This window comes from Megalobrama amblycephala, linkage group LG9 (genome assembly GCF_018812025.1).
Source record: "Megalobrama amblycephala isolate DHTTF-2021 linkage group LG9, ASM1881202v1, whole genome shotgun sequence".
Classification (NCBI taxonomy): Eukaryota; Metazoa; Chordata; class Actinopteri; order Cypriniformes; family Xenocyprididae; genus Megalobrama; species Megalobrama amblycephala.
In genome coordinates, this window is record NC_063052.1 from 27395228 (window position 1) to 27423213 (window position 27986).

Here is a 27986-nt window from a genome sequence, read left to right on the forward strand (position 1 = left end):
TTATATATACACACACACAAAAACATTTGGAGAATGGTCTGCACTCACACTACACAGCTGCTGATCAATATACTTAGTAACTAAGAAGAACCAACAGAGATAAAATCCTGATTTACTAGCAGGGTTAAGAAAAAATCTAAATTTCAAAATGGGCTTAATTCACAGGTTGGAATTGCCCACAGTCTAAGTAAAAATAAATAAATACAGTGGTGTGAAAAAGTGTTTGGCCCCCTTCCTGATTTTTAATTTTTTGCATGTTTGTCACACTTTAATGTTTCAGATCAGATCAGATCAAGCACGTTTTCACACAGGGCCATGTGGGTTTGGATTTTGTTTTCCCTTCATAATAAAAGCCTTCATTTAAAAACTGCATGTTGTGTTTACTTGTGTTATCTCTGATTAATATTTAAATTTTTTTGATGATCTGAAACATTAAAGTGTGACAAACATGCAAAAAAATTAAAAATCAGGAAGGGGGCCAACACTTTTTCACACCACTGTAAATAAACGTTCTGTGACGTCCCAGCATAGGCTCTGCGTGTGCTTGTATGTGTTTTCAGGTGGCATTTGAGGGGCATGGCCAACACACTTGACACTTGTTGGACTCTGAATGAAATGTCAGTGGAAGGGTTTGTGGTGGAACACTGCTTTGCCGATGTCTTGCTTTGATGTCCGTCTCAGGTAAGGAGTTTGATGTTTGAGTGATGCTGAGTGCCCAGCCCTAACATGCTTCTTTGTTTATATTATGTGTTATTTATATTATAAATGAGAATTTATGTGATTGGTCTCTCTTTTGTTGCAGCCTAAGAACTGGGTTGTAACAACATCCAAATTTAAAAAGATGAAAAAAAGATCCATAAAAGAAAAGTTGATTTTTTTAAATACAATGGTATACTGACCTACACTGCCATTCAAAAGTTTGTGGTCTGTAAGAGTTTTTGTTTTTGAAAGACGTATTTTATGCTTACCAAGGCTGCATTTATTTGATTAAAATACAATAAAACCATACCTTTGTTCAGCAGGGTCACATTTTTTGTCCTTTATTTTACTAGCCACAGATGTTCTCACAATATAACAATGACGAAACAGTGCAATACCAATACATATTTAAAACATTCCTCCTTTAAAAACATTCTTCCTTTAATAGCTCACAGATAAGATTTAAACATACTTATTGACACCAAAGTAACACTGCTTGTTTTCCTAATTCAGTTTGTACAAATGGAACCAAAAGGGTATCAAGTTCTGTCACTGAAAGAGAATATACCCCAGCAATTTTCTGTTTAGTAAGGAAACAAAGATATGTTGATTTGTAAATCAACATATCTTTGTTTCAAAGTAGATTTGTAAATGAACAATGCTGCGGTTTGTGTTGATACTACTCTATTATACAGCTTACAATGATGAGTTGTGAAATTACAATTTGTTATAAATCTGAGAGCACCATGATACAAGAGTGTCTAAGGTACATAACATTTTTGTATATGCTGATTTGTACAAAACATCACCTTAATGAAGAACTGGCATAAACATGACAGAACTAATCTTTTTTTTTTTTTTTTCTTTTTTTTTTTTTGCCTTAAAGGAAAAACAGGCTTTGTTTTTAAAATAAAACCACAGCTTTAACTTGAGTTTAGTCCTTAACCAATTTACATGAGACTAAAAAGATAAAGATTCATTAAATAAAAAACCAAGATATCTCTATTACAAGTAAAGTGCTATCCGGTAATAGATTTGCTGCTTGTTTCTTTGAATTTGAATTAAGAAAAGTCACAAACTGTAATAAAGATACTGCTTGATGTAATTTGGATGCACTACAATAAATCACTGTGTCATCAGCATAAAAATGAAAACTAGCTTTCCTGATGTTAAAATTTAGATGATTAATAATAAAACGTAAAGGTCACAGAACAGATGTCTGAGAAACACTCCTCTTAATCTGTAAAGGTGCGGATGAGCGACCTTCCAATAGCACACATTGTGTCCTGTTCATTAAACAGTTTTTATACCAGGAGATAGTGTTATTAGACAATCCTATCAGTTTGAGACTAGATTTCAAAGTGCTGAAATCAACAGTCCCAAACACCAATAAAAAGGGATGCACAAAAGTGATGATATCCTTTGTCAAGTGCCTCAATAATGTCATTTACGACCTCAATTGCAACTGTAGTTGTGTTGTTTTTTTCTAAAACCTGACTGATTATGTGATAAAATATTATGTTCAGTTAAATATAAAGACAATTGTTCACTAATAAGACTTTTGAAAACCTTACAGAATTTAGAAATCAGTTATCCATGTTAGTGGGATCTCCTCCTTTTAACAATGGGATGACAAAGGCAGATTTCCCAATTTTTGGAACTTAAAACAAAGCAAAAGATTAAAAATCTATGTCAAATGGGCAGCAATAAAGTTTGCAGCAACTGTTTAAAACTAAAATTAAGATCCAATAAATGTCTTTCTCTATAATCCATATCATTGTTCCTATCTACAGTTTTAAGTAGGTCTACCTGGAATAGAGATTCACGGCGACAAAGTGCTTATTAAAGCAATCAAGCATTTTTCTTTATCTAAAATTTTAATGAACTTATCCAATATATATGAGGGAAGCTCTGCAACTGTTTTTGCCCTAATAATTAATTTTTTTTTTCCCCCAAAATTGCATAGGCTTATTAAAGTTGTCAGTTGTTTAATTTAAATAATCAGCTTTAACATGGTATTTGAGAGGAGCATGTCTATTTATAATGAAGTGAGCCCTTTATAAAAATCCTTCCAGGCATACTCCATTTCTGGAATTAACAAAAACTTTTCCCAACCAAACCGAGCAAGATCATTAACAAAACCTAGTTCACTAAATTGAGACATACACCGCCTAGTAATAATACAAGGTTTTGTTTTAAGTAAATTTGCATTTCTATCTGAAACAGCACAATGATCACTAATGTCATGTGCCTAAACAGCTACTGAATATCTATGAGGTACATTTGTAAAGACAAGTTCAAGATGTGACGATTTATTGGGATTTTAATTAAATTGAACTAAACTGATCACAAATGATGATAAAGACATTTCTGAAAAATATTTAAATGTTTCAAATAAATGGTGTTCTTCTGAACTTTCCATTTATCAAAGAATCCTGAAACTCAAAAATATTAAGCAGAATAATTGATTTCAACATTGATAATAAGAAACATTTCTTGAGCAGCGAATCAGCATATTAGAAAGATTTCTGAAGGGTCATGTGACATTGAAGACTGAAGTAATGGCTGCTGAAAATTCAGCTTTTCCATCACAGGAATAAATGACATTTTAAAATGTTAAATAGAAAACGGTTATTTTAAAAAGTATAAAAATAATAATATTACTGTATTTTTCATTAAATAAATGCTTGGTGAGCATAAGAGACTTCCTTCAGAAGGAAATAACAACACATTAGATCAGTAACATTCTAAGTTCAGTCTGGCCTTTGCCAGTTTGTAGCTTCATAAAAGAGAGAAATGGAAGGACCGGTGGAAGGACACATGGAGGAGCAGACGGTGGAAACTTAAGCCCAACTAACATCGGTGACGCCGGGAGTTGTGGAGGCCCAGGTGTTGTCTGATGGACCAAGAGACCAGGCATCATAGATGGACCAGGAGACCAAGATGGAGATGTGATGAGTGGCCGAGGTAGAGCCAGTGTGCTGGAGAACTGAGACGACGACAGTGTGAGTGAGGACAGAGGCAGAGCCGGAGGGAAGGAGGAGCCTGACAGAGTCCAAGGAGATGAGGGATGAGGTGCAGCTGAAGGCCCGGAAGTCCGAGCTGATGGTAGTCCAACGACTGACCAAGGTGGAGCCGGTGGGACAAGGGAGCCTGGTGAAGCTGAAAGGATAATGGTCATGGGTGAAGCCCTGGTGGCAAGGTTGATGGGCCGAGGTGGAGCTGAGGGCTCGGAGGGATGAGGCAGAGTCAGTGAATCCCCATGGCACTGTGGGACTGGTGACCCCAAGGCAGATCCGGGTTGCATGGCAGAACTAACTAAGGAGCTGAAGGGCTGAAGGGAGCCAGCGGATGTGTGATCAAAGGAATGGCTGGCTTCTTTGGAGCAGGCAGGAGAGGAAAGCTGAGTTTGAATTTCACTGATATAGTACAGGTGCTGTGTGAGAAAACAGGCTTGGTGTAATACAGACTAGTGGCGACAAAGAATACTGAATCAGGGTGGGAAGGCGCTACTTCCGTCTCCCAATCAATTAGCCTCTCCTCTTCATCCAGATCCACCAACACTCCCACTGGCATGGATGTAATGGCTGGCTCACACACCTGGTCAGCCGGGAAGGAAGGATTCTGCTGCCCACCGTAAAAGAGGATCCGTCAATCCATAAGGCAAAATTTAGGTAATCTACCAGGGTCCAGCAGGAATCCCCCTGAGACATGACCACCTGAATCTCATCATCAAGTCCGCACCTGAATCCCTCAATGAGTGACAGGTTGTTGCAGATGACATAATGGCAGATGCTGACAAACTCCTCCACGTATTCCTCCAGGTTTCGTCTGTTTTAGAAAATGAAAATCACAGGTCCGTTCCCCATTGGAACAACATTAATTGAAGCGATTTCCATTTTTCTCTTTTTAGGTCTGGTATTCTTTCATTTTATTAGTCCAAAGATGATGAAGATAAACCAGGGATTTAGAAATAGCAGTGAGGTTTATTTAACAAGCAAACTCCAAGCAAAAACAACACTGGACGAAGAACTGATCAAACTGAGGGATTTAAATACACAAGGATAATTAACTCAAATACAGACAGGCGTGCTAATTAATCAAATCATGAAATGCCATGACAACTAAGGAGCAAACAGGAACATAGAACAAAGGAACAAAGGGAACAGGTAACAAAGAGAAACAAACTGAAAGTCCATGAAAACTAAAGTAAAACACACAAAGAATGTTACAAAAACATGATCTGTAGACTTCAAACAATCAGCTTGGTGAAATGAAATGTCCACGTCTGTGACCAGTGTTTACTGAGCTTGATGACTGATGATCCGAAAATAAGTTGACCATTAAAAAGAAAAGCTGAACAATCAGTTCAATAAAATATATTGTTTAAATTGTTACTGCCTTGAGTTATTATTTTGGAATAGTAAAATAAATAAATAAATAAAAACATTAACTTGGAAACATTTACTTGGTTTTAATAATTAGTACATTAATTACATTGTTAATGTAAAAATACTTTTATTTCCTTTACAGGTAAAGAATTCACATTAAAACAAAACAAAACCGAGTACTCCTCATTTTAGAACACCACTGCATACCACTGTTTATCACCCAGTAATACATTTAAAGTTGGATATATAGTACATTCAGCTTTACACACATACATACAGTACAATCACATACTACTGTATATAGCAAATCTTGGCTGTGTGATTGCTTATATCATTGCAAAATTTTAACTTTATTGTCGCCCAGCTCTAATTTGCTAAATACCAAATTTTCTGTAAAGCTGCTTTGAAACCATGTGTATTTTAAAAATAGATACAAATAAATTTGTCTTGACATGCTTTTTCTGTCATAAAGGTTATAAATCTACTGTCATATTTATTCATAGTGCAGAAATATTAGCTGAATTTCAAATAATTGAAATTTCCATTAGCTGTCAATACTATGATATGTTAAGCTCTTATTAAAAGTAGCATGCAAATATATGAAGTGACATGTTCATATGTCCAATGATATGTATAAATGCATAAGATGAAGGTGTGGAAAGAGCTGTGTCAGTTTGAAATCAAACAGGAATAGAGTGATTCTGAGGTTTTATTTTAGCATTTGTATTCATAAAATATTAATAATATTATATTAATAATATAAAATTTTATATATTAAATTAAATTCATATAGGTATTTGTTGTAGTGCTTTTATATGTGTGTATATTTGATGTATGTAAATAATCAATTGTTTTACAATATTTTTTACTGTAGTAAAGTAAAAAAAACAAACAAAGAAAAAACTAAATATCACAATACAATAATAATAATAATAATAATAATAATTTTATTTAAGTTAAATATAATGTACCCCCCCCCCCTCCCTCCCTTTTGGATTGTGGAGCGGAATATGACCCTGGCATATTCACGAGGTTAGTCCACATACTGCACACAGTAGCCTATACTATATACGGAAAATAACTGTTGAAGCAGTGCAGTAGTACACCATTCCAAACATCTTTTGTTCCCACTGGCATGGTTTTGACCAGCACTGACTGTACTGGACTTGAAACTAGGCTGCAATATGCTTTCACTGCCCCCTAGCGGTAGATTATAAAAGTGCAATATATTGGATAAACAAAGGAAGTTGTGGCCTAATGGTTAGAGAGTTGGAACTGTAATCCAAAGGTTGGGGTTTTGAGTCTCAGTACTGGCAGGAAGTGTAGGTGGGGGGAGTTAATGAACAGCACTCTCTTATGTTTTCATTACCCACAACTGAGGTGCCCTTGAGCAAGGTACCTAACCCAACCGCTCCCCGGGCACCACAGCAAAAATGGCTGTTCACTGCTCCAGGTGTGTGTTCACAGTGTGTGTATGTGTTCAATACTCACTGCTGTGTGTGTGCACTTGGATGGGTGAAATGCAGAGCAGTCACTTTCACTTTCAATTAAATAATAACAAAACATAATTATTTTCTGACTAATGTAGGGCTGCAGCTTCATTCGGGATCATGAATGAAGTATTGATCAATGATTTCATGTGTTATCAGTGTTATGAAGTCACTGCAAAAGTGTCTCAGAAAAGTGTCAGTTAGTTTTCTCAGGAGAAAAGCTTTTAACATTTCTTTGCAGAAGCCACTTGCTTTAATATTTTGTATCTAATGCAATGGAATTGCATTAAATGTGATTTAAGTGGCCAAATATTGTTTCATCTTTATTTTGAAGAGTTTATCTACAGTTTTGTTAATAAATACAATATAAAATATTAAAACATTAAAACATAAAATTAAAAAAATTCTTTGTGTGAAATGTTTTCTTTGAAGTTTGCTTAATGCTGTCATTAAAAATAAACAACACTTTTTCTTTGTTGTTTAATGATATGACAATAAGTATCTTAATTTTCTAAATGCTTTAATTAAACAGGCAAAACTGCAAAACAGGGTAACTGCAAGTAAAAAATACTCAAAGACATGTTTTATTTAATATATGCGTTTTGAAATATGTATTAGTTTATGTACCAGTATATTAAAGGTGGTACAGAGGATGTTTTCGTCGTCTGAGTTTTTGAAATGAGCGCATGCGGAGAACAATCCCCCTCCTTCACAGCTCATTTCAAGTGAACGCCTCCCAAAACTCGTGCACGAGTGTTTGTTTACCACCGGCATTCGCTGTGTTATTAAGCTGGGCACACATTTAACGACTAGCTAAAACATTCTGACTATGCTCAACATACAGCGATAGTTTCCTGCTCCTGAAGCAGATTTATATACTTTCACATGGAATTTGAACACCGATTGTAATCGCAGACTAAACGCAACTGGCTCTGACTGGACGCGTTTGAGCGCGATCAGTCATAAGTATCAATTTACATTCATAATCAGCCTTACAATCGTTAAGCTGCGCACACACTTAGTGGATTCATTATGTCGGACTCACCGCAGGTGACTCACAATCTGCAGTTGTTACTCCTGTCTCCCGACAAAAACATTGCATGCGGCGCCTGTAGAGTGTGGAAAGTTTCTAGAGCGCGCACCCGCGCGTCTCTCACAAGGAACGTCATGGCAGTAATTGACAAGCCAGAGGGCCAATCCGCGCACGTCTCTCACAATGGCAGTGATTGACAAGCCAGAGGGCCAATCTTTTGGCTGATGTTTTTAAGGCCCTACCTCGTGCACAGATGATGTATATTAATAATATTCCTTTCAGTGCACGTAATAAATAGTCTTTTATCACTTAGTAAAGACAGTTTCAAGTAATATTGCAAAAATGTATAAAACAAAACATCCTCTTTACCACCTTTAATACATACACATTAAAGGTTGATTGATATTGTTTTTTGCCGATACAATAATAATTTGTTTAAAGCAAGGCACAAAAAAAAAAAGATTATTGTGCCGTTAACAGTAAAATCTGTATATTGAATGAGTTAAATAATGATTGCGAGCTGCTCTAAAAGAGTGAACCTGTAGAACATGCAGCAGTGTTGTGTTTTGACTTTAAACGTGCAGCGCTCACATTTCAATTAAATGATCACATTAATCACATTAATCGATATCGCAGTTCCTCTGTTTTTTTCTCATCTCCAAATCAACGTCAACTTCATATGAGTTATGAACAATTAAAGTCAACAGTTCAACAGTCAACATGAAATTAGAATTCGGCATTACTATTTTAGTGCATGTTTCTGCACTTAATGTAAATGATTAATCAAGGTATGACATTGGAAAGAAAGTGTATTATCTCAGAATGTAATCCCAAAACTTGCTTTGTCTGATATTACTTTCTCAGGTGAATAAAATCAAGTCCCTCCCTTCTTTCATTGAATGTACTGATTCACTCAGAAATAGGTCATATTAGTAAGTAAAATGAGGTTAACACTCTTTCATCTCTGACATTATGATCTGTATTCCCTCATAAAACACCCACTTTAACAGCACTCCACAAAAGAAAGAAGGAAGAGAGAGAGAGAGAGAGAGAGAGAGAGAGAGAGAGAGTTTTACAAACACTTTATTAACAGTTCTATGAATTTAAGTTCTTCAAATTACCTTAATTCATGTATAAAAAACAACTCATCATTAAGTACAGTACATAGACCAACATCACTACACCATTCAATCTTAAAAACATTGACTGCATTCATCAATTTGTAATAATTGAAATCAACAAGAATTCTTGATTTGAACATATTCTTAAAAACTGTTACAATGTGCTTTCCATTTCTCTGTTCAATTTTATTTCTTCTAGAAATATAAATTGCCATTTTGGCTTGACCAACAATAAAGTTAATTAATTGACACCTATATTTCTGTAGTTTACTGTACTTAAAACCCAGTATAAAACATTGCTTTGTAAAAGAAATCCATAATAAAGAAAACAAAAAAATCGAAGAGAACAAAGAGCGGAGAAAGTCTGTCACAATTCATAAAACAATGGAAAACTGTTTCTCTTTGTGTACAGAAAGGACAATTATCATTTATAGTGGGATTCATTTTCGTCACAAAAGCATTTACAGCTATGGCACCATGCAAGATTCTCCACTGGAGATCCCCTGCTCTTTTAGTCAGTGGTGGTTTGTATAGTACTCTCCACTCTGGTTTAATTTCCTCTACCACTCCCAATTTATCTCTCCAAACTGTATCAGCTCTATCTTTTAACGTATTTTTATTAATAATCTTCACAATACATCTATACAGCACCTTTTCTTTGATTGTGCAAAAATCGAGATTTTCATTTTTATTCAAACACAACAGTGGACTATTATAACTGGATTTTTCAAGATCAGGTATAAGTCTGATGTCTGGGAAAAAATCATAAGCATCAGCAGAAATAAGACCCATATTATATTCATCAAGTAGAGCTTTTTCTTTGGAGTTTAAAACCCAATCTAATTTATCTATAAACTTTCTGGCAAATCTCACTGATCTTATACCCAGATGTACAGCAACAATTTCTGCATTTTTTAGTCCAGGTCCTGCTTTGTCAACAATATCTTTCAATTGTAATAATTTCTTTGACACAAGTAAGTCTTTAAGTCCTGGAATGTCATCACCTGACACATCAAGGCGACTCCCAAAAAACACAGGTTCTTCAAGCAACCAAAAAAGAGATGTAGCTGACTCAGTCCACTGATGTTTAAAAAGTCTCCACACTTTAAAGAGTCTTTTATAAAAAGAGGGTAATCCAGTCAAATCCAGAAAAGAATGATCCATTAAGAAAAGCGCAGCATGAAGTCCCATTCCATTCACTCTACGTAAAATGCTTTGTGCTAATGGCTTCCACACTAGACTTTGAGATCCCATCAGTAATCGCTGAATGAAATGTAATCGATAAGTTGCTCCTCTGCTGACCAGATTAATCAAACCTTGACCTCCATCTCTTGGCAGGAAAAGAACACTTTGAGGTGTCCAATGTAAATTGTCCCAGAAAAAAATTAACCATTTCTTCTTGAAGCTTATAAAGCTTCAAATAGGTGGATCTAGGCATGCAAGTTTATGCCATAAAGAGGACCCCACTAAATTATTAATTATAAGTGCGCGACCCCACTAAATTATTAATAATAAGACAGTTGGGGAAGTAGCCATTTCCATTTCTGTAAACGTCCTTTGATTTTTTCTAGCATACAATCCCAGTTCCTTTGAACAAAGTCATCATTACCTAAAAATACTCCAAGGTATTTTAAACCACCTTTCTTCCAGATTAAACCACCAGGTAAATTGGGAAGTCCTCTATTCCAGTCATCTATTAAAAGGGCCTCACTTTTTGCCCACACTGTTAGCAATTTCTGTAAATTACACAGTATTTTACTGTAATATGAACTGTATTTTACTGTAAATCAGTTATACAGTATGTTACTGTATTTAAAAGTTGCATTATGGGAAATATCCCATTGGCGTCAATAAAATACAGTATTTTTCATTTACTGTAAACTGAAATACAGTAAAAACAAATGAGCGCGAAAACTGACCAATCACAGAGAGGCTTATTTTTCCGCTTGGAGAAAGAAGAAAAGGAAGACACCAATGCAAGAACCAGGCAGCTGCAAAGGTGTGTACAAATTTTCTTTCATTGTATTAACATAATTTGTATTTTTGGTTTAACTAAAAGTGTACATCTGAGTCCATCTTGCCAGGTGTTAAAAATTAACACTGAAGCAGTGTTAAAGTTAATGAGATGATTGATGATTGAGTGATGATTGACAATTAGTGATGACAACTGATGTTAATAAGCAGAATCATTGAAGGAATGAGAGAAAAAAGTTCTTAATTAATGGAATGTTTCATTTCATGTCACCATGAAAGAGGTCAGCATTTGCTTTAGTTGGGCTCTTGACTCTTTACCTTTCATTGTTAATTTTTCTCTGATTGCTCCAACTTTGTGTTTGTAAAGCACATTTGTTATGGCCAGAGAAAATATGATCTGGTCACAATATGTTTTGGTGATGATATTATCATCATGCAATGGCCTGATGTATATTAGAGTCTAACTCTCTGACCATATGCTTGATGTGTAGCTTTAGTATTAATGATTGTAGTCCTGTGATTTTGCAGCTTGAGATCCATGGAGTAGTAGAAACTTTTTTTTTTAAGGAAATACATTATGCATAGAAGCTTCTGTGTTTAAACACACACAGACATCAAGAATCAGCATATGATTCTCAAGAACGGTGACGATAAATAAATACAAAATACTGACAAACAGATCAACTCTGAACATCACAAAACAAGCTACTGTCACAACAAAACAACAGAAAAATAAAGCAAACATGAACAATCTACGAAAATTACAGGACAATTCAGCTGCATAATTTATTCATGCAGCAATGCATGATGGGAGCCATGGATGAGTTTTGATTGGTGGCTCCCATCATACACTGCAACATGAAGCACTTTGTTTGATTGTCACCATTGTTGAGGGTCATATGCTGATTCTTGATGTCTGTGTGTGTTTCAAAAAAACCCCTTCAGATTATAAAAGCACTGCTGGATCTCAAGCGGTAACAGAGATGTACTGTAAAGAAATAATATGAAATCTTTGTAACTGGTTAATACTGGATGTCACCAATGAATCTGGCCATTTCACAATGAGAATGTCATCATCAAAACACAACCATTATGACTGTGCTTCCCAAAGCATTGTAAACCTAAATTGATCAACTTTGGCTTACATCACTATTGGGAAACGCAGTCCAGTTTCACTCGCCGTAAAACAAATGTGCTCTACAAACAGTTGGAGCAGCCAGAGATAAATTTATGTTAATAAATAGAGTCAAGAGCCCAACTAAAGGAAATGCTTTTCACCATCATGGTGACTTCAAACTAAACTTTCATTAAAACATTAACATCTAAACATCTGTTAATTCTCAATAAGAACTTCTGTTGATGTATGACAGAAATAAAATCAAACTGGTTAATAATAAGTGTAATAATGTTTAATGGCTGGAAGTCAGTTGTAGTTGTTGTGTCCCTCTCTTTTTCTCTTGTTGTTTCTTCAATGATTCTGCTTATTAACATCAGGTGTCACCACTAATTGTCAATCACCACTCAATCATCAATTATCTCTTTAAAGGAGCTAAAGAGGATGTTTTGTTTTATACATTTTTGCAATATTACTTGAAACTGTATTTACTAACTGATAAAAGACTATTTATTAGGTGCACTGAAAGGAATAATATTAATATACATCATCTGTGCACGAGGTAGGGCCTTAAAAACATCAGCCAATCGTTTACGCGATCATCGCGTAAACGATTGGCCCTCTGGCTTGTCAATCACTGCCGTGACGTTCCTTGTGAGAGACGTGCGCGGATTGGCCCTCTGGCTTGTCAATCACTGCCGTGACGTTCCTTGTGGGAGACGAGCGCGGCTGCACGCTCCAGTAACTTTCCACACTCCACAGGCGTCGCATGCAATGTTTTTGTCAGGAGACAGGAGTAACAACTGCAGATTATGAGTTACCTGCGGTGAGTCCGACATAATGAATCCACTAACACTACACAGCGAATGCCGGTGGTAAACACTTGTGTTCCAATACTCGCGCACGAGTTTTGGGAGGCGTTCCCTTGAAATGAGCTGTGAAGGAGGGGGGTTGTTCTTACGCATGCGCTCATTTCAAAAACTCAGTAACAAGTCTTTGGTTTCTCAGTCGACGAAAAGATCCTCTTTAGCACCTTTAACTTTAACATTGCAAGTTCAGTGTATAAGAGCAAACACATTCCACTGCGGAGAGTTATTTTAAATTTGTACGTTTTTAAGATTGTTCTTATGACTGAATTTGTTCATTAATTGTTTTAAAATGCTGTAATATTAAACGTTTATGTATAAATGTTACTGCAGGCTTGGGAATATCAGATTTTGTGAAGAAAACTGAAAGTTCAATCTGCAAGAATATTAAAATGTTATTTCAAGTATTACAATTGAACAATTAAAAACAAAATTATAAACGTTATACAGTTGTCATTGTCTTTTTATTATTTACTGAGACCTGTTAAAATACAGTAATTTACAATTTATACAGCTTTATAGTAAATAGAAACAGAGGACAACAAATTACAGGAAATTTTACAGCGTAAAGTTATATGTTTTTGATTGTATTAAAATATATTTCTAGAGAAAATACCTTAAAATTATTGTATTTTTTACAGCAAAAAATACTATACTGTAAATATGTTTACAGCAAGTTAAATGGTACTATAAATATTAATACAGTATTTTTACTGTAAGTTCAATTTACAGTAAGTTACTGGCAAACTGCTGCCAGTAAGTTACTGTAATTTCTACATGAAATTTTTTACAGTGCAGTTGACTTTTGCAGACAAAAGTTTTTTAAAACCATTAACAATGATCTCCAATTTTTTAACATCATCAGCATTAGATATAAAAACAATTACATCATCCGCATAAGCAGAAAGGTGCAAAGAGACATTATGGTTTGGTATAGTAAAACCACTTAACTCAGTTCTTAATTTATGAAGTAGAGGTTCAATAGCCAGTGAATATAACATTCCTGACATAGCACATCCCTGTCTTACTCCCCTCTGAACTTCAAAAGGAGCACTCAAACCACCACTGACTTTGAGTACACTCTTGATGTTACAATACATGGCCTCAATCATATTTATAAAATTCTGACTAAAACCAAAAGCCTCTAAAACATCTCTCAGATATGCGTGTTCAACACGGTCAAAGGCTTTTTCCTGGTCAAGCGATTAACACCCAACAACCTTGCAACCTCAAGAACGTCTCGAACCAATGATATATTGTCGACTATTGATCTATTGGGTATACAATAATTCTGATCAGAATGTATTACTTGACTCAAAACTTTACCTAACCTTGTAGCTAAAGCCTTTGATAGTATTTTGTAATCTGCACATAAAAGAGATATTGGTCTCCAATTACTTATGTTTTGAAGATCCCCTTTCTTAGGCAACAGAGTAATAACAGCTCTTCTACAGCTTAGTGGTAACAATCCTTTATTCAAACTATCATTAAGAACGCAAAAAAAAAAAAAAAATCTTCACCAATCACTGGCCATAAAATTTTATAGAAAACAACAGGAATCCCATCAATACTGGGAGTCTTCCCATTTTCCATACTTATCATAGCCGTGTATAATTCATTTTGTGACAGAGATTGTTCAAGCATATTATTAGACTCCTCGTCAATCTTTGGAAGATCATTAAAAAAAGTAGAAGCTTCATTATCTCTTTGAGACAATTCAAATTTGAATAAAAAGCAACAGCATGTTTGCGTATTTCACTAGGCTCAGTAAGCTCTTTTCCACTATCAGAGGCGCAATGAGTGAATGATACGACTTTGTCCATTTTTGCTTTCTAAATTGAAAACAAATTTAGAAGGTGCATCCATTTGTGTGATACTTTGTAAATGGGAGCGAATTAACGCCCCTTGTGCTTTCACACCTAATCTGCAAGCATTTCTTTTTTGAATTTACTGTTTTCAAAACAATCACCATCACCTGTAGAAGCTGTTGTACCCAAAAGTTCTACAATTTCATTTTCTAACTCTTTCATTGACTGGGCCATTTCCTTAGTAACATTAAAAGTATACTCTTGACACAGTTGTTTAATATGGACCTTGCCACAATCCCACCATTGTTGTAAAGAAGTATAAAATTGTTTTTGTTCTTTAAAGTTTTCCCAAAAAGAATACAAAAAAAAAAAAAAACTTATTATTTAAAAGTGATGTATTTAAATGCCAGTAAGCACTCTTTAAATTCACAGAATTAATAAAAAAAATTACAAATAACTGAACAATGATCAGAAAAACCAACTAGAATTATTTTACATTCTCTAGCCAGATTTACTTGAAAATTAAACACATAAAGCCTATCAAGTCTTGCCATAGAGATAAGATTATCTCTACTGTGTGTCCAAGGATATTGTCTGTTTTTATGATGCACATTCCTCCAGACATCACATAAATCAAATGTTTTTATTAATTGTGTGAGAGCTTGTTGTGAGGCAATATGTGGCTCTAAATGGTTCCTGTCTATTTTATCATTTACTGTACAGTTAAAATCTCCACCTAGGCACGATAATTCTTCTGAACTTAGGTCTTTCATAACATCACTAATTGCATAAAAAAACCCAATTCTTTCAGCCCCCTTTGTAGGAGCATATATATTTAAAAAATTCACTAAAACATTTTCAAACTTTGCTTTTTTTTCTTTTTTTTTTTTAAACGCCCTTTAACTATTTCCTCTATTTCACATGAAATTGGTAGTGATTCTTGGTAGTGAACACAGCTACACCTCCACTATTATAAGACAAATGACTCACATCAAGACGTTTTTGTTTTATAAATTCGTACAAACACATTCTCTTCTGACTGTCTCTAACACCATTTAAATTGAGAGTTCCAATTTTAAAATCTCCCATAATAAATGTTTTAAAAAAACAAAAATGAAAAGAAACAGCCAGCAATGCTAAGACTTCTACCAGAAAAAAGAAGTTACACCATATCTTGTTTTTCATCATTAAGAATTTGCTTTTTAAGTTTGCTCACAATTTTTCTGAGACGATAAACTTCTTTATCAGCAAATACACCTTCTTTCATTAAAAACTTTACATCATCAATGAAAGCTGATCGATCAGGGAAATAATCTTAAACCTGAACTCCAGGTAGCCCTTTATTTTCTTTCAAAACTTTGCTGATTTTCTCAACTCCATATACTATTGTCTGATTTTCATTATCATTTTGAGACGAAAGATAAGAACAATCAGAAGTATTAGAGTCTGTAGAATCTGCATCATTGTCAGAGGTTAAAATTTCAGCCTCATTTTTGTCTTTTTTTGCTTGTTTAATCACCTTGCTCTGGCAATTTTTTTTCCTTTTAGTAGGGATTTTGAAGATTGACTCCGTTTCCATCTCCAAATCAACAACACCTTCACTGAACTGTTCACTGACTTGTTCACTGACCTGTTCACTGAACTGTTTGTCAGTAGTTGTCAAATTATCTGCAGTTACATCACTGTTTTTTTCCAGCAATCTCGGAAACCATGAGATCAGTTACAGAAAAAAGACCTGCAGTTAATCTCTGCCATTGTTGGTTTATTTGGTTTGTTTACAACTGACCCACCAGAACCTGACTCAACAGCAGCAGAAGCCACAACATCCTCTGTAACAGACACAACTCCAGAATGATTATTCTCAGAGTTTGTCTGCACAGTAGCATTTTCTTCCACTTTTTCAGAACAAGCATGTATCAAATGGCCAATTTTGCCACAACCAAAGCATTTCATTATGCTTTCTGATGTAGCATAAACTGTATAGTCAAAGTCCTCAACTTTAACATTAAAGGACAGGTTTAGTTCGTCAGCATTGTTTTTTAGAATCATATAAACCTGACTCCGAAAAGACACTACATGCTTCAGCAAGGGTGATTTACATCCAAGAGCAATTTTTCCGAATGGAAGAAACTATCTTGCCAAAAGAAGACAATTCTTTAGCAATACTTGCATCAGAAACAAAAGGAGGAACATTTGACAAAAAAAAAAAAAATTCTGGAAGGGCTACTAAGAGGAAGTATAGGTGTAAGCATATCATTAATTACGACTCCCGTTTGAACAACCTCATTAGCCATTTCGATCAAGTTCAAAAACAGAACAACTGCATTGTTCATTCTAGACGCAGAAACGATAGAGTTGTAACCCACCACACTGCCAACCGCTAAGGCACATTCCTCTACACTGAATTTACACAATATTTTAATCCCATGACGCCGCGTGAGACCATCACTATTCGTAATACCTGGAGCAGCCATGCTTCCCAGCAAAAAAGAAATGCCGGGAGCAGACTCCCACAACTTTCTCAAAAAACTACTCTTTTACAACAAATACACACAAAACACATAAAAAAACAACAAACTACAGAAAAGTTAGAAAGAGATCGCACTCAAACTCACCACACGCTCTACTCGCACGCACCGCAGACACCCACACATGTGCACACACACAGAGAGAGAGAGAGAGAAAGAGAGAGCTGAAGTGAAGTGAAGTGAAGTGAAGTGAAGTGAAGTGAAGTGAAGTGAAGTGAAGTGAAGTAGCAGTAGCAGGTCAAACAAATTTTACAATTTTTTTTCACTTCTGGAGTAAGGCAAGCCTAACAAAACATATATCAAACCGAAGATAAAAGCAAGGGGAATATTAAGGCAAAAACAAACAAAAAAACAAAAAACAAAAACAAAACAAAAAACAAGAAAGAAAGAAACACTGAAACAGAACAGTCAGGATGAGAACTGGAGAAAAACAGAAGATACTGGAATCAATTCACATCCAAATAAAAGGCAAGACTGAGTCTCCATCTACACTGCATTTAAAAGACTAGCTGGGCACCGCGGACAGGCGCCGAATGTCGCCGCCAGTGTGCGTATGCTCATAGAAAACAATGCATTCGAATTTTAAAGACGTGTCACGGCACTGCACGGCGCTGAGCTTCGCGTCCGGTGTGCGAGCCCCTTTACAGTGACAGTTAAAAAGTGACAGTTACAGAAAACAAAACAAAACAAAAATAATGGAAGCAACTGCAGGGAAGCCCCTCCCCCACTCCATCACATACCCACAGACTATCAAGAGCACAAAGGACAAGAAAGCCTATAAATACAGCCTGCTGAAGAACAACCGAGAGACTTTAATGGCAGAGGTTTCACAAAAAGGGGGACAGAGCCATCATCACTAATCTGCCCCTCTACACAACAAACTGTAATGTTTGGCACACGGTAATCTGGAAATATTACAAAAGTTACAGAAAACTGAGTATCTGTAATGGCAGACAAATTCAAATTTATGAAGAAAATGACACTAACAAGGCATTTCTAACTGTAAACATCTACCATAATGGAACCATTATGTTCCAGGGGACGGAAGCATGCCTCAGCTCTGTCCAGGCAAACTTTACCAGCCTAAAAGCTCTGGCAAAGGCTGAGAAAGGCGCTGCAGGAGACTGTGAAGCCCAGAGCTCAAGGGAGGGGCTGGAGGGGGCAGAGCCTAATGGCCCTTTCACACAGGACGCGGAATGCACTGCGTTCGCCGCTGGATTCAGCGCAGCCCTTCAGATACAAAGTGATTTGTGCTACGCTGACCAGAGCAAAGTAGGTGAAGTTTTCAAAACTTTTAGCAGGAGTTCTATATGTCTAGTCATTTGATTCCCCGTTTCTACTGGCCAGGCTGGTAATCGTCACAGAGCGCAGCAGCGAAAGTTGAACTATTTAAATCTTTGACTGCGGTGTGCAAGCAAGCTCGCCAATGGTGCACTCCGCTGCGCATGCATTTTGGTCGACACAACAACAAACTGTCCTTGCGCAGCGCAAGCCATTGAAATAAATGGGTTTCATAGCACAGCGAATTCCACGTCCTGTGCAAAGGGGCCATAACCTTGCTGACTGCGATTCACAGCTGGAGCAGTCTGTCTGGTGGAGCTCAAAGAACTAACACAACTAAAACTCAGTCACCTTACACGAGACTTTGAAGCTACTGTTAAGAAGTTAAGAGGAGAGATATACGAAAACTGCAGCAGGACAGAGAGAGATCCTGAGTAAAGAACTGAAAACAGTCATGGAGGAGCTGCTGCTCAGAGAGGGAGAAATACAAAGCCTAAGAGAATAGACAGAGAGCCTTAAGAACCTACTCAACTTTACTGCAAAAATATTATTCTTTTAATTCAGCCTAGAGGCCATGCCATGACGAATCGATCTTCCTACTGGTCACAGGTCTTCACGTGATGCGAATTCGCAGGTTAGAGTTCACCAAACTGTAACTTTAGAACGCAGCAAAATGCGAAATTTTTCGCACGAGCTTGCGTTTCCGGTCTGACGCATTCGCATGCGTTTGAATGGAAGTCAATGGAACGAAAAGTGCAGTGTGACCGCACCTTTACACCGTAGGCTCTGCGCCGTAGGCTATGCATCTGTTTTAATTTATACTTCTGCGTCGTTGTCCACGTCGACGTGCATGCAGACCACTAGTAGGCAGTGTCCGCGGTCATGTTGAGCATCAAGGCAAAAGCCGAAGAAGAAGCAGCTTGTAATGTATGTTGTCAGAGAAGCTTACAAATAGGTAATGACTTTTGTTGCAGTTTGACTGAATGTGTCCCCTGAAGCCGCACACACACTTAACGATTGTAAGGCCGATTATGAATGTAAATTGATACTTATGACTGATCGCGCTCAAACGCGTCCAGTCAGAGCCAGTTGCGTTCAGTCTGCGATTACAGTTGGTGTTCAAATTCCATGTGTGAGTATATAAATCGGCTCCAGTCAAAGGAAACAATCGGTATGTGTGTTCAGTTCAGTCTTAGAATGTTTCAGCTAATTGTTAGGTGTGTCCCCGGCTTGAAACAGAGTGTTTTTTCATTCATATGGAAGTTGAAAAAGCTCGCTCTTCTCTGAGTGTTCCACGCCAGTTTTTTGACCTGATGAAGAGGTTTTAGCAAAGTTGTTACATTTTTGAAGAGGTGCACGTCAGGCTACGTCATCGGCTTCGTCACAGCCTATGCCGTAGCTAGGGTGACCACCATCAAACAAACCAAATGTGGGACGATTACTAAGTTTGTGTGGGACAATGTGGGACATGTTACCAACACTAAAACAATAAAAAACAAAAAATGCATGCATTTTAAAGCTACATCAGTTTAAACTTCTAATGGATTGTTTTCTGAGCGCACTTATCTGAAGCGCACACACACAGACAACTGGCTGTCAGATGTCAAGTGTCATAAGTACTGCGACCGGGGGATGAATTTTAAGCGGCCCGCAGCATGTTTATTAAAATATATTATGTGTGGTTTAATTAAAAAATCGTGCATTTTCACAATGTCAACACAAGGCAGCAGTACTAGATTTTAGGCAAGGGAAACAACGCACCAAAAGCGGAACGAAACAGCGTTACTTGTGCGCACTGCACGACTCACAAGCTCACAAATGTGTTTTCTTGCTCAGTGTCTCGATCACATGACCACTAAACAGCCAGCGAGAAGTGCTTGAGTTCGGCGTAAAGGTCTCAGGTACAAGCTGCAAATCTCTCTGTGATTTAATTCAGTTTAAAGCCAGTTGAAACAGCGCTGACTTTATAAACAACACTAACGTGCAAATCAGGAGAAACATTGAGCCGATCCAGTTAGAATACTTTTCAACTAACAATTCACCAACATTTATCATGGGTTTACAGCGGTAACACTAACTGTAACCGTGGTATATTGTCAGAAATGTAGATTAATATTTTATTTAATTTTTAATGTAGACTTGTATTAAATGCCAATAAGGCCACATTACAAACTTTTTTTTGTCATAAACTTGAAGTTTTGTGCATTCGTATTTATATTAAATGTGTTGATAGACTAAATACCTTAAAGCCATTCTAGATACAGAAACAATATTTTTACTTTTTCCAATGTAGTGAGGTGCCATGTGTGGTTTAACCTGCGGTGATCTATTTTTCTTATTTAAATTAAAAAGTACTCTAGAGTTCTAACTCAGTAATAATATTTAAATTTCTCCCTTTAAAAACGAGGTTAAGTTTTATAGATATTGTTTGTGTATTAAATTTGCATCTGTGTCCTATCTCAAACTACTCTACTGTCAGCTCAAGCTTTTGTCAAATCTGTTATGTTTTCAAGAAACAAAACATGTAGGTCTAATATATATATATATAATAGAAAAGGAACCGGCCCCCACATGTGTCCACGACATCGGGTCTGGCCTCCTTTTAAAAAAGTTTGGAAACCCCTGGTTTAAACTGTCAAAAACACACAGTTCACATAAACAGAGTCCGTTATGTCTGTGAACGTAAATAGCAGGCAACGTTACAGAAATTGTATGTGTATATTAGATCTGTGGAGCATTCCCTTCAAAAATAAAACTAATTGACTGCGTTCAGCAGCTCAGATGTCAGTAAATGAAGATTATTATGTTCACTTTTACATCCAACAACAAAACATCTCAATTACTTAACAGACATTGTTGTCGCTACAGGTGCTATCAGTCAGTGGCTGTGGGCGGGGCATGAGGAATGCGACACCACATTACTCAGAGAATCAAAACGGCTTGTCTAATGAGACTGCTTTGGTTTAACAGGGATTTAAAAAAAAATTAAAATCATTCATTTACCCAGTTTTGGTTATAAAACCCAAACCTTAGATTTAAAACAACAACAACAAAAAAAAACATATCAAACATGGACATAATATTACTACAGGAAACCTGGCACAGAACTCATAAAGTCACACTTTGTCCCTCAGGATACTGTGAAACATCTCTATATTCTAGAAAGCATGAAAGAATCACACGTGGGAGAGATTCAGAGGGCATCATAATCTGGCACAAACAAGAAATCGAAAAATACATTTAAACAGTTAAAAAAGAAGAATCACACATCAGGCTCAAAATCAACAACCACCTTATCCAAACAACAAAAGATGTGTTCTTATGTGCCCTTTATATTCATTCCTCTGAATCTCCATACTATAATGAGGACATCTTTGAATCTCCACAGTCAAATTAACCACTTCCAGACCCAGGGAAGTGTGTTAATCTGTGGGGATATAAATGCCAGAACAGGATCCCTTCCTGACTACACTACGGATAATGGTAATAACTATATTTTGGACAGAGCTTCCCACAAAACATTGTAAACTTCCCAAGGTATAACTCTGATGCCCAAGTAAATAAAAACTGTAAGCTTCTGATTGAGCTCTGTCAAAGCCTCGGTCTGTACCTCGTCAATGGCAGGGTGAGAGGGGATTCTCTAGGGAAATACCCCTACAGTTAATTTCATGGTTGCTCAACAGTAGATTACATGATCACAGATTTAGTCTATTCACGGTCAAATCACTAACACCCCTATCAGATCACAGCCAAATTAGAATTTATCTAAAAAGGACAAAAAATACTAACATAGGCCAGCCCAGTAAGTTGTACAACATTAGAGAGAAATACAGATGGGCGCAAAACAGCACAGAAAAATATGTGACAGCAATGGACCATGCAAAAGTATCCTCACTTATAGACAACTTCCTCTGCAGAATTTATCCTCACGATGGAGAAGTAAATCTGGCAGTGGAGAACATAAATTATATATATGATTATTTGCCAACTTCATCTAACCTCAAATCATCTAAGAAAATCCATAAAACCAAACAAAATAATGAAACATTTGGACTTATTTAGACTGTAAAACAATGAGGATTTTTTTTCAGAAAAAAAGAGAGAACAGTGCATGCAAAATCAGCTAAAAACTACTGTAAATTCTAACAAATTCTGTGACAACCGGAATTCCCTGAATAAAAAAATAACATGAACAAACAGTATACAAAATGGAAAAAAATCACTTTGAGCAACTTTATAGCTAAATAAAAATGAACCCAGAACAAATCCAAATATATGAAAAAATGATCAATATAGAACATACAATTGGTAAATACCAAAACCCATTAGACTACCCTATCACAGAAAATTAACTGATTCATAAAATCTAGGCCCTAAATATCAAAAAAGGAAGTGGACCAGATGGCATCCTCAATGAAATGCTGAAGAACACAGAGCACAAGTTAAGATTGGATTTACTAAAACTGTTCAACTTGGTTCTGAGTGTTGTTCATTTCCCTGACACCTGGAATAGAGGACTCATAACACCCATTTTCAAAAGTGGAGATAAAATCGATCCAAATAATTACAGGGGCATCTGTGTAAGCAGTAAACTGGGAAGCTGTTCTGCAGTATCATCAACACAAGACTCATACACTTCCTTACAGAGCACAATGTCCTAAGCAAAAGTCAGATTGGATTCATACCAAATTATATAACATCAGACCATATCTTCAATACATTAACCAAAACAAAACCAAAATATTTGCTTGCTTTGTAGATTTCCAGAAGGCCTTTGATTCATTTTGGCATGAAGGTCTTCTGTCTAAACTTCTAGAAACAGGTATTGGGGGTAAAACATACAACATTATAAAAAACAATGTACTCAAACAATCATTGCGCTATTCAATTTGACAATAAACAAACAGGGTTCTTCATTCCAGGGTGGGGTGTGAGACAGGGCTGCCCAATATCACTGACCCTATTCAGTATTTACATTAATGAATTGGCGAAACAACTAGAACAATCAGCAGCACCTGGCCTCACACTTCATGACTCCACTATAAAGTTCCTCCTGTATGCCGATGATCTGGTCCTGCTGTCTCCAACAGAAGAGGGTCTACAGCAGAACCGGCACATACTGCATCGGTTCTGTCAGACCTGGGCCCTGACTATTAACCCTAACAAAACTAAAGTACTAACATTCCAGAAAAGACATTCCAGAATTTCACCCTTGGTATGACCAAAATTGATCATGCCAAAAGCTACACATACCTCGGGTTGAAAATAAGTGCAACTGGAAAGCCTAATTTGGTCATGAATGAATTGAAAGAGAAAGCAAGAAGGGCCTTCTATGCTATCAAAAAAATAAACAAACAAATAAATAAATAAATCCAAATTGAAATACCAATCAGAATCTGGCTCAAAATATTCAAATCAGTCATACCTATTGCATACCATATCAGTCAACCTATTGCATTATATGGCAGTGAAGTTTGGAGTCCACTTCTAAATCGCGAATTTAACAAATGGGACAAAAACCCAACAGAAGCCCTGCATGCCAAGTTCTGTAAGAGTATCCTGAGAGTACAGAGGAACACACCGAACAACACATGTAGGGCAGAATCAGGCCAATATCCTCTATTAATCCACATTGAGAAAAGAGCCATCAAATTTTGGAAACATCTAAAATGAGTGAGCCCAAATCTTTTTTTATAGCCCTTAAAAACCATGAAATGAACATTGAAAAAAGCCCCCTGATTCAGATGGTCCTGAGGCTGCAAAAACAAACTAATATGACTAACAACAGCCAGCCTCAGGACAATGACACCGTCAACAACAGAATTCGGTCCAACCAAATTATAAAAGCACAAAAAGAAAATTACCTGACTTATTGGAATGAAACAACTGAAAAACAAAATAAACTTGAATGGTATTTGGACCTAAATAGACTCTACACAACAGTAGAATATCTGAGTACAGTGAAAGACTAAATTAAGAAGTATAACAACGAGGTACAGACTGAGCAATCACACACTGACTGTAGAGACGGGCAGATACAGACAGAATTGACTGCCCAGAGAGAGCCGCATCTGCCCGTACTGTGACCAGGGAGACGTAGAGACTTTCTCACCAGCTGCCCTAACTATGAGGAAATCAGAAAGACGTTTATTCCAAAATTTGAAATACTTTACCTCAACTTCATAAAATTAAACAATAAAACACAACTTTAACATTTATTAGGTGAAAAAAAGAGATTGTATCCTACTAGCATCAAGGTACATTGATGTCTGTCAGAAAAAAAGAGGGATTCGACTAATCAGTAACGCGCTCACACACACACACACACACACACCTAAACACACAAACACGCAGACTCACGCACACACACACACACACTGAATTCTAAATTGTTCATAGAATTCTAAAATGTTGATTGACTGTTCTACATACTTTTTATGTGTGTATATGTACATGTATGTTGATTCACTGTAAAAATCAGAAATACTTTGGCAATACATTGTAACCATTGTCATGCCAATAAAGCACACTTTGAATTGAATTGAGAGAGAGAGAGAGAGAGAGAGAGAGGGATGAGAATAAATGGCTGATGGAGGGTATTACTGTACCATTCTGCATGGGCTCATCTTTCCAGCGGGAGGTGCATTTGTCTGCTTGCTCTAAAATAAACGGGAGAGGCATTTTATTACAAAGACATTTAGAGAAAGAGGCAGAGACAGCTTGTGAAGACAATTTGTGAAACAGCAAGTTCAGGGCTCAGTAGTAAGGATGTTCTGATGGCCTGGGACCAGTGTGAGAGGTCAATTCAACCTTCAGTGTGCTGTAGAAAACTCAAGAAGAAGCATATAGACACTTGAAGTTTCACTTAAAACTTTCATTTAATTTTTCTAAGGGCCAGTAGGAAATGATAAATAAACTTATTATTGAGCCCTGAGTGGTATAGTCTAGTTTTTTTGTAGTGAGTATACTGTGATTTTTTCCCCCCCCGGCCTCATACTTACCCGTTCCAGAGCGACACCCCATAAGCACCGCCACACTCACTAATGCATATAGTATGCATCTGATCTAGGCTATATGAGAGCATTCTGAAAGACGGTTTATGTGTGTGTTATCTACATGTCAATTTATTATAATCAACAAAAGACTTTGACAGCCAGTGACATTTACAGCTGAAGAGACTCTGGACTGATTTTCTACTGTTTAGTGTCAATCTAACTCAGCCAGTTAAGATAGCTTTAGATGTTATATGGATATGGTCCCTGCAGCATAAGTTTTATCAGCTGGCTAATTTCAATGCACATTTAAGAGTGCAAGTTGCAACTGTTTTTACTCTCTAAAAAATGTTTGGTTAAAAACAACCCAAATGGGTTGAAAATGGACAAACCCAGCAATTGGGTTGTTTTAACCCAGTGATTGGGTTAAATGTTTGCCCAAACTGCTGGGTAGTTTTATTTAACTTAACTATTGTGTAAAAAATGCTGTATTGCTTGCTTAAAATGAACCCAAAATATGTTGGAAATTAACATTTATTAATATTAAATATAATAGTTAAGCAATAAACATGCATAAAATTGTTTATTAATAAATGATCACCTTTTGATTATTATTGTTGCCTCTAGTACTTATGTGTCTGATTTTCAATTTCCAACCTATGGGTTAATTATAAGCCAGACATATATATAGTCATTTTTAAGCAATAGTTGAGTTAAATAAAACTACCTAGCAGGTTGGGCAAACATTTAACCCAACTGCTGAATTAAAACAACCCAATTGCTAGGTTTGTCCATTTTCAACCCAACTTTAGCCCAGCATTTTTTAGAGTGTAACAATAATGGAAAGATGAGGCTTATCAGTATGTCACAATATCATCCTGTCTGGACTTTTTCTGTTTTGCACCATGTCAGTCTGTCATCATAGTTAGCATTTCAATTCACTAACTTGCAATTCAATCCTATATCAGTTATTTTAGATATAGCCTACTGTATAGTAGGTAGGCCTACAGTACATGGCAAATTTTCTCAAGAAAAAAAATGCTGTATAACGGGAATCAGTTGGTACTACATTAATATTGATAATAAGGTTAAAATGAACTGATTTGTTTACAAACTTAAATTACACTTAAGGATATATATATATATATATATATATATATATATATTAATAAGGTTATAATAGGCCTAATAACTTTATTTCTACTCCAGTTCATGTTTTGAAACACAAATTTAAATGGTGGCTGTCAACTTGACGAAAATTTCGAGCTGTTTCATCAGAAAATGCTAAAGATAAGGCAATTAGAAAACTGAGAAAGTCTGACATAATTCAGTTCAAAGATCATTATGATGTGCAGCACTGCTAAACACAAAGGAAACTGTTATAACAGAACATATGCATTTATACTTTGATAACAGACAGAGTCTGAAAATACCAAATATTGTGTTGCTACAATGGTTGCTTTTTTATTTATTAGACTTTAACTAGCTAGAACAGACATTAACTGATACAATACCGATAATAGCTCTTTTCTTAAACCTAGACTGAGCTGAGCTGCCAGTTTATACAACATTTTAAGGCATCATATGTACGTTACTAAATTCTAATTCTAAAGGCGAACTGTATTTATTTTTCATGGAGAAAGCAATCCCAGAATCCTTTATGATGAAAACATTTCATTCAATAGTGAATGTGATCAAAAATATTACTGCAAAATTTGTGTTGGAAAATCAAGTCATTAGCAACATGCTAACCCAAACTCTAATGGAAATGATCAAGTCCTGTCTCTGTTTTTCATTTGGCTGCACAGTTATAACTGAAATATTTGTTTTAATATTTGTTCTAATTGTTAATTATTTCCCCTACTATAATCCCCAATATTAATTTAGATTACACATTATTGGAAAAACACCAATATTTACTTTTTCTGAGATATATATTACTATATGAAGAAATACATGAAATTTAATCAGATGACTTGAATAGCTATATTTGGAAAGAATTAATCATCCCAGAATGAGGGTGATTTTGTTGGGGAGTGCAAAATTAAAATAATTTAAAAAGCTTGAAAAAGCACAAAGATCTTGAAGTGATACTGGAAGTAGTGAAAATTAAAAACAAAAAAATGTTTATATGTACAGTAGATATAAAAAAGTTTACCAAATAACACTTCTTAATTCTTTAATAAACTAAATGGAACGGAATGTGTTCTGGTTCAAACTAACCCAGAACATAGGGTACACATACAAAATGTAACAGAGAAATAAAGATGGTGGAACATCAATCCAGATTGCTCCGGATTAAAATAAATAAATAAATATATACAGTACTGTGCCAAAGTCTCAGGCACGTCAGTATTTTCACCCCCCAAAAAAGGTTTTAAGCCAGTTATTTATATCTTTTGCTGTAGCGTGTCAATAGGAAATATCCGTTCACATTTCCAAACATTCATTTTGCCATTAATTGTAATAATCCAGTGAGATTTTTGAATACACAATAAGACTGATAACAGACGGTGCTCCACATGGAGATCAGAGCCCACCATCATCAAATCTGTCTGTGATTACATGAAGAAACATATGAAACTGAGACAAAACAAATCCAGAAGAACTGTGTCCGTGTCACCAAGAGATTTTAAGAAGCCTGCCTCCAAAGCTACCTGAAAAATGATGTCCAAGTGTACCTGGACAA

At 36.1% G+C, this 27986-nt stretch overlaps 1 protein-coding gene across 6 annotated transcripts in view; it reads right to left on the minus strand.

The window, feature by feature from the left end:
• The window catches only part of thrb (thyroid hormone receptor beta), a 234116-nt gene that overhangs the window by 21133 nt on the left and 184997 nt on the right, over positions 1 to 27986 (minus strand). For all 6 annotated transcript variants that reach the window (XM_048202490.1, XM_048202489.1, XM_048202491.1 and 3 more), the window contains one exon: positions 24914 to 24964. In XM_048202490.1, coding sequence (XP_048058447.1) covers positions 24914 to 24964 — 51 coding nt within the window. The remainder of the gene's footprint in view (positions 1 to 24913; positions 24965 to 27986) is intronic.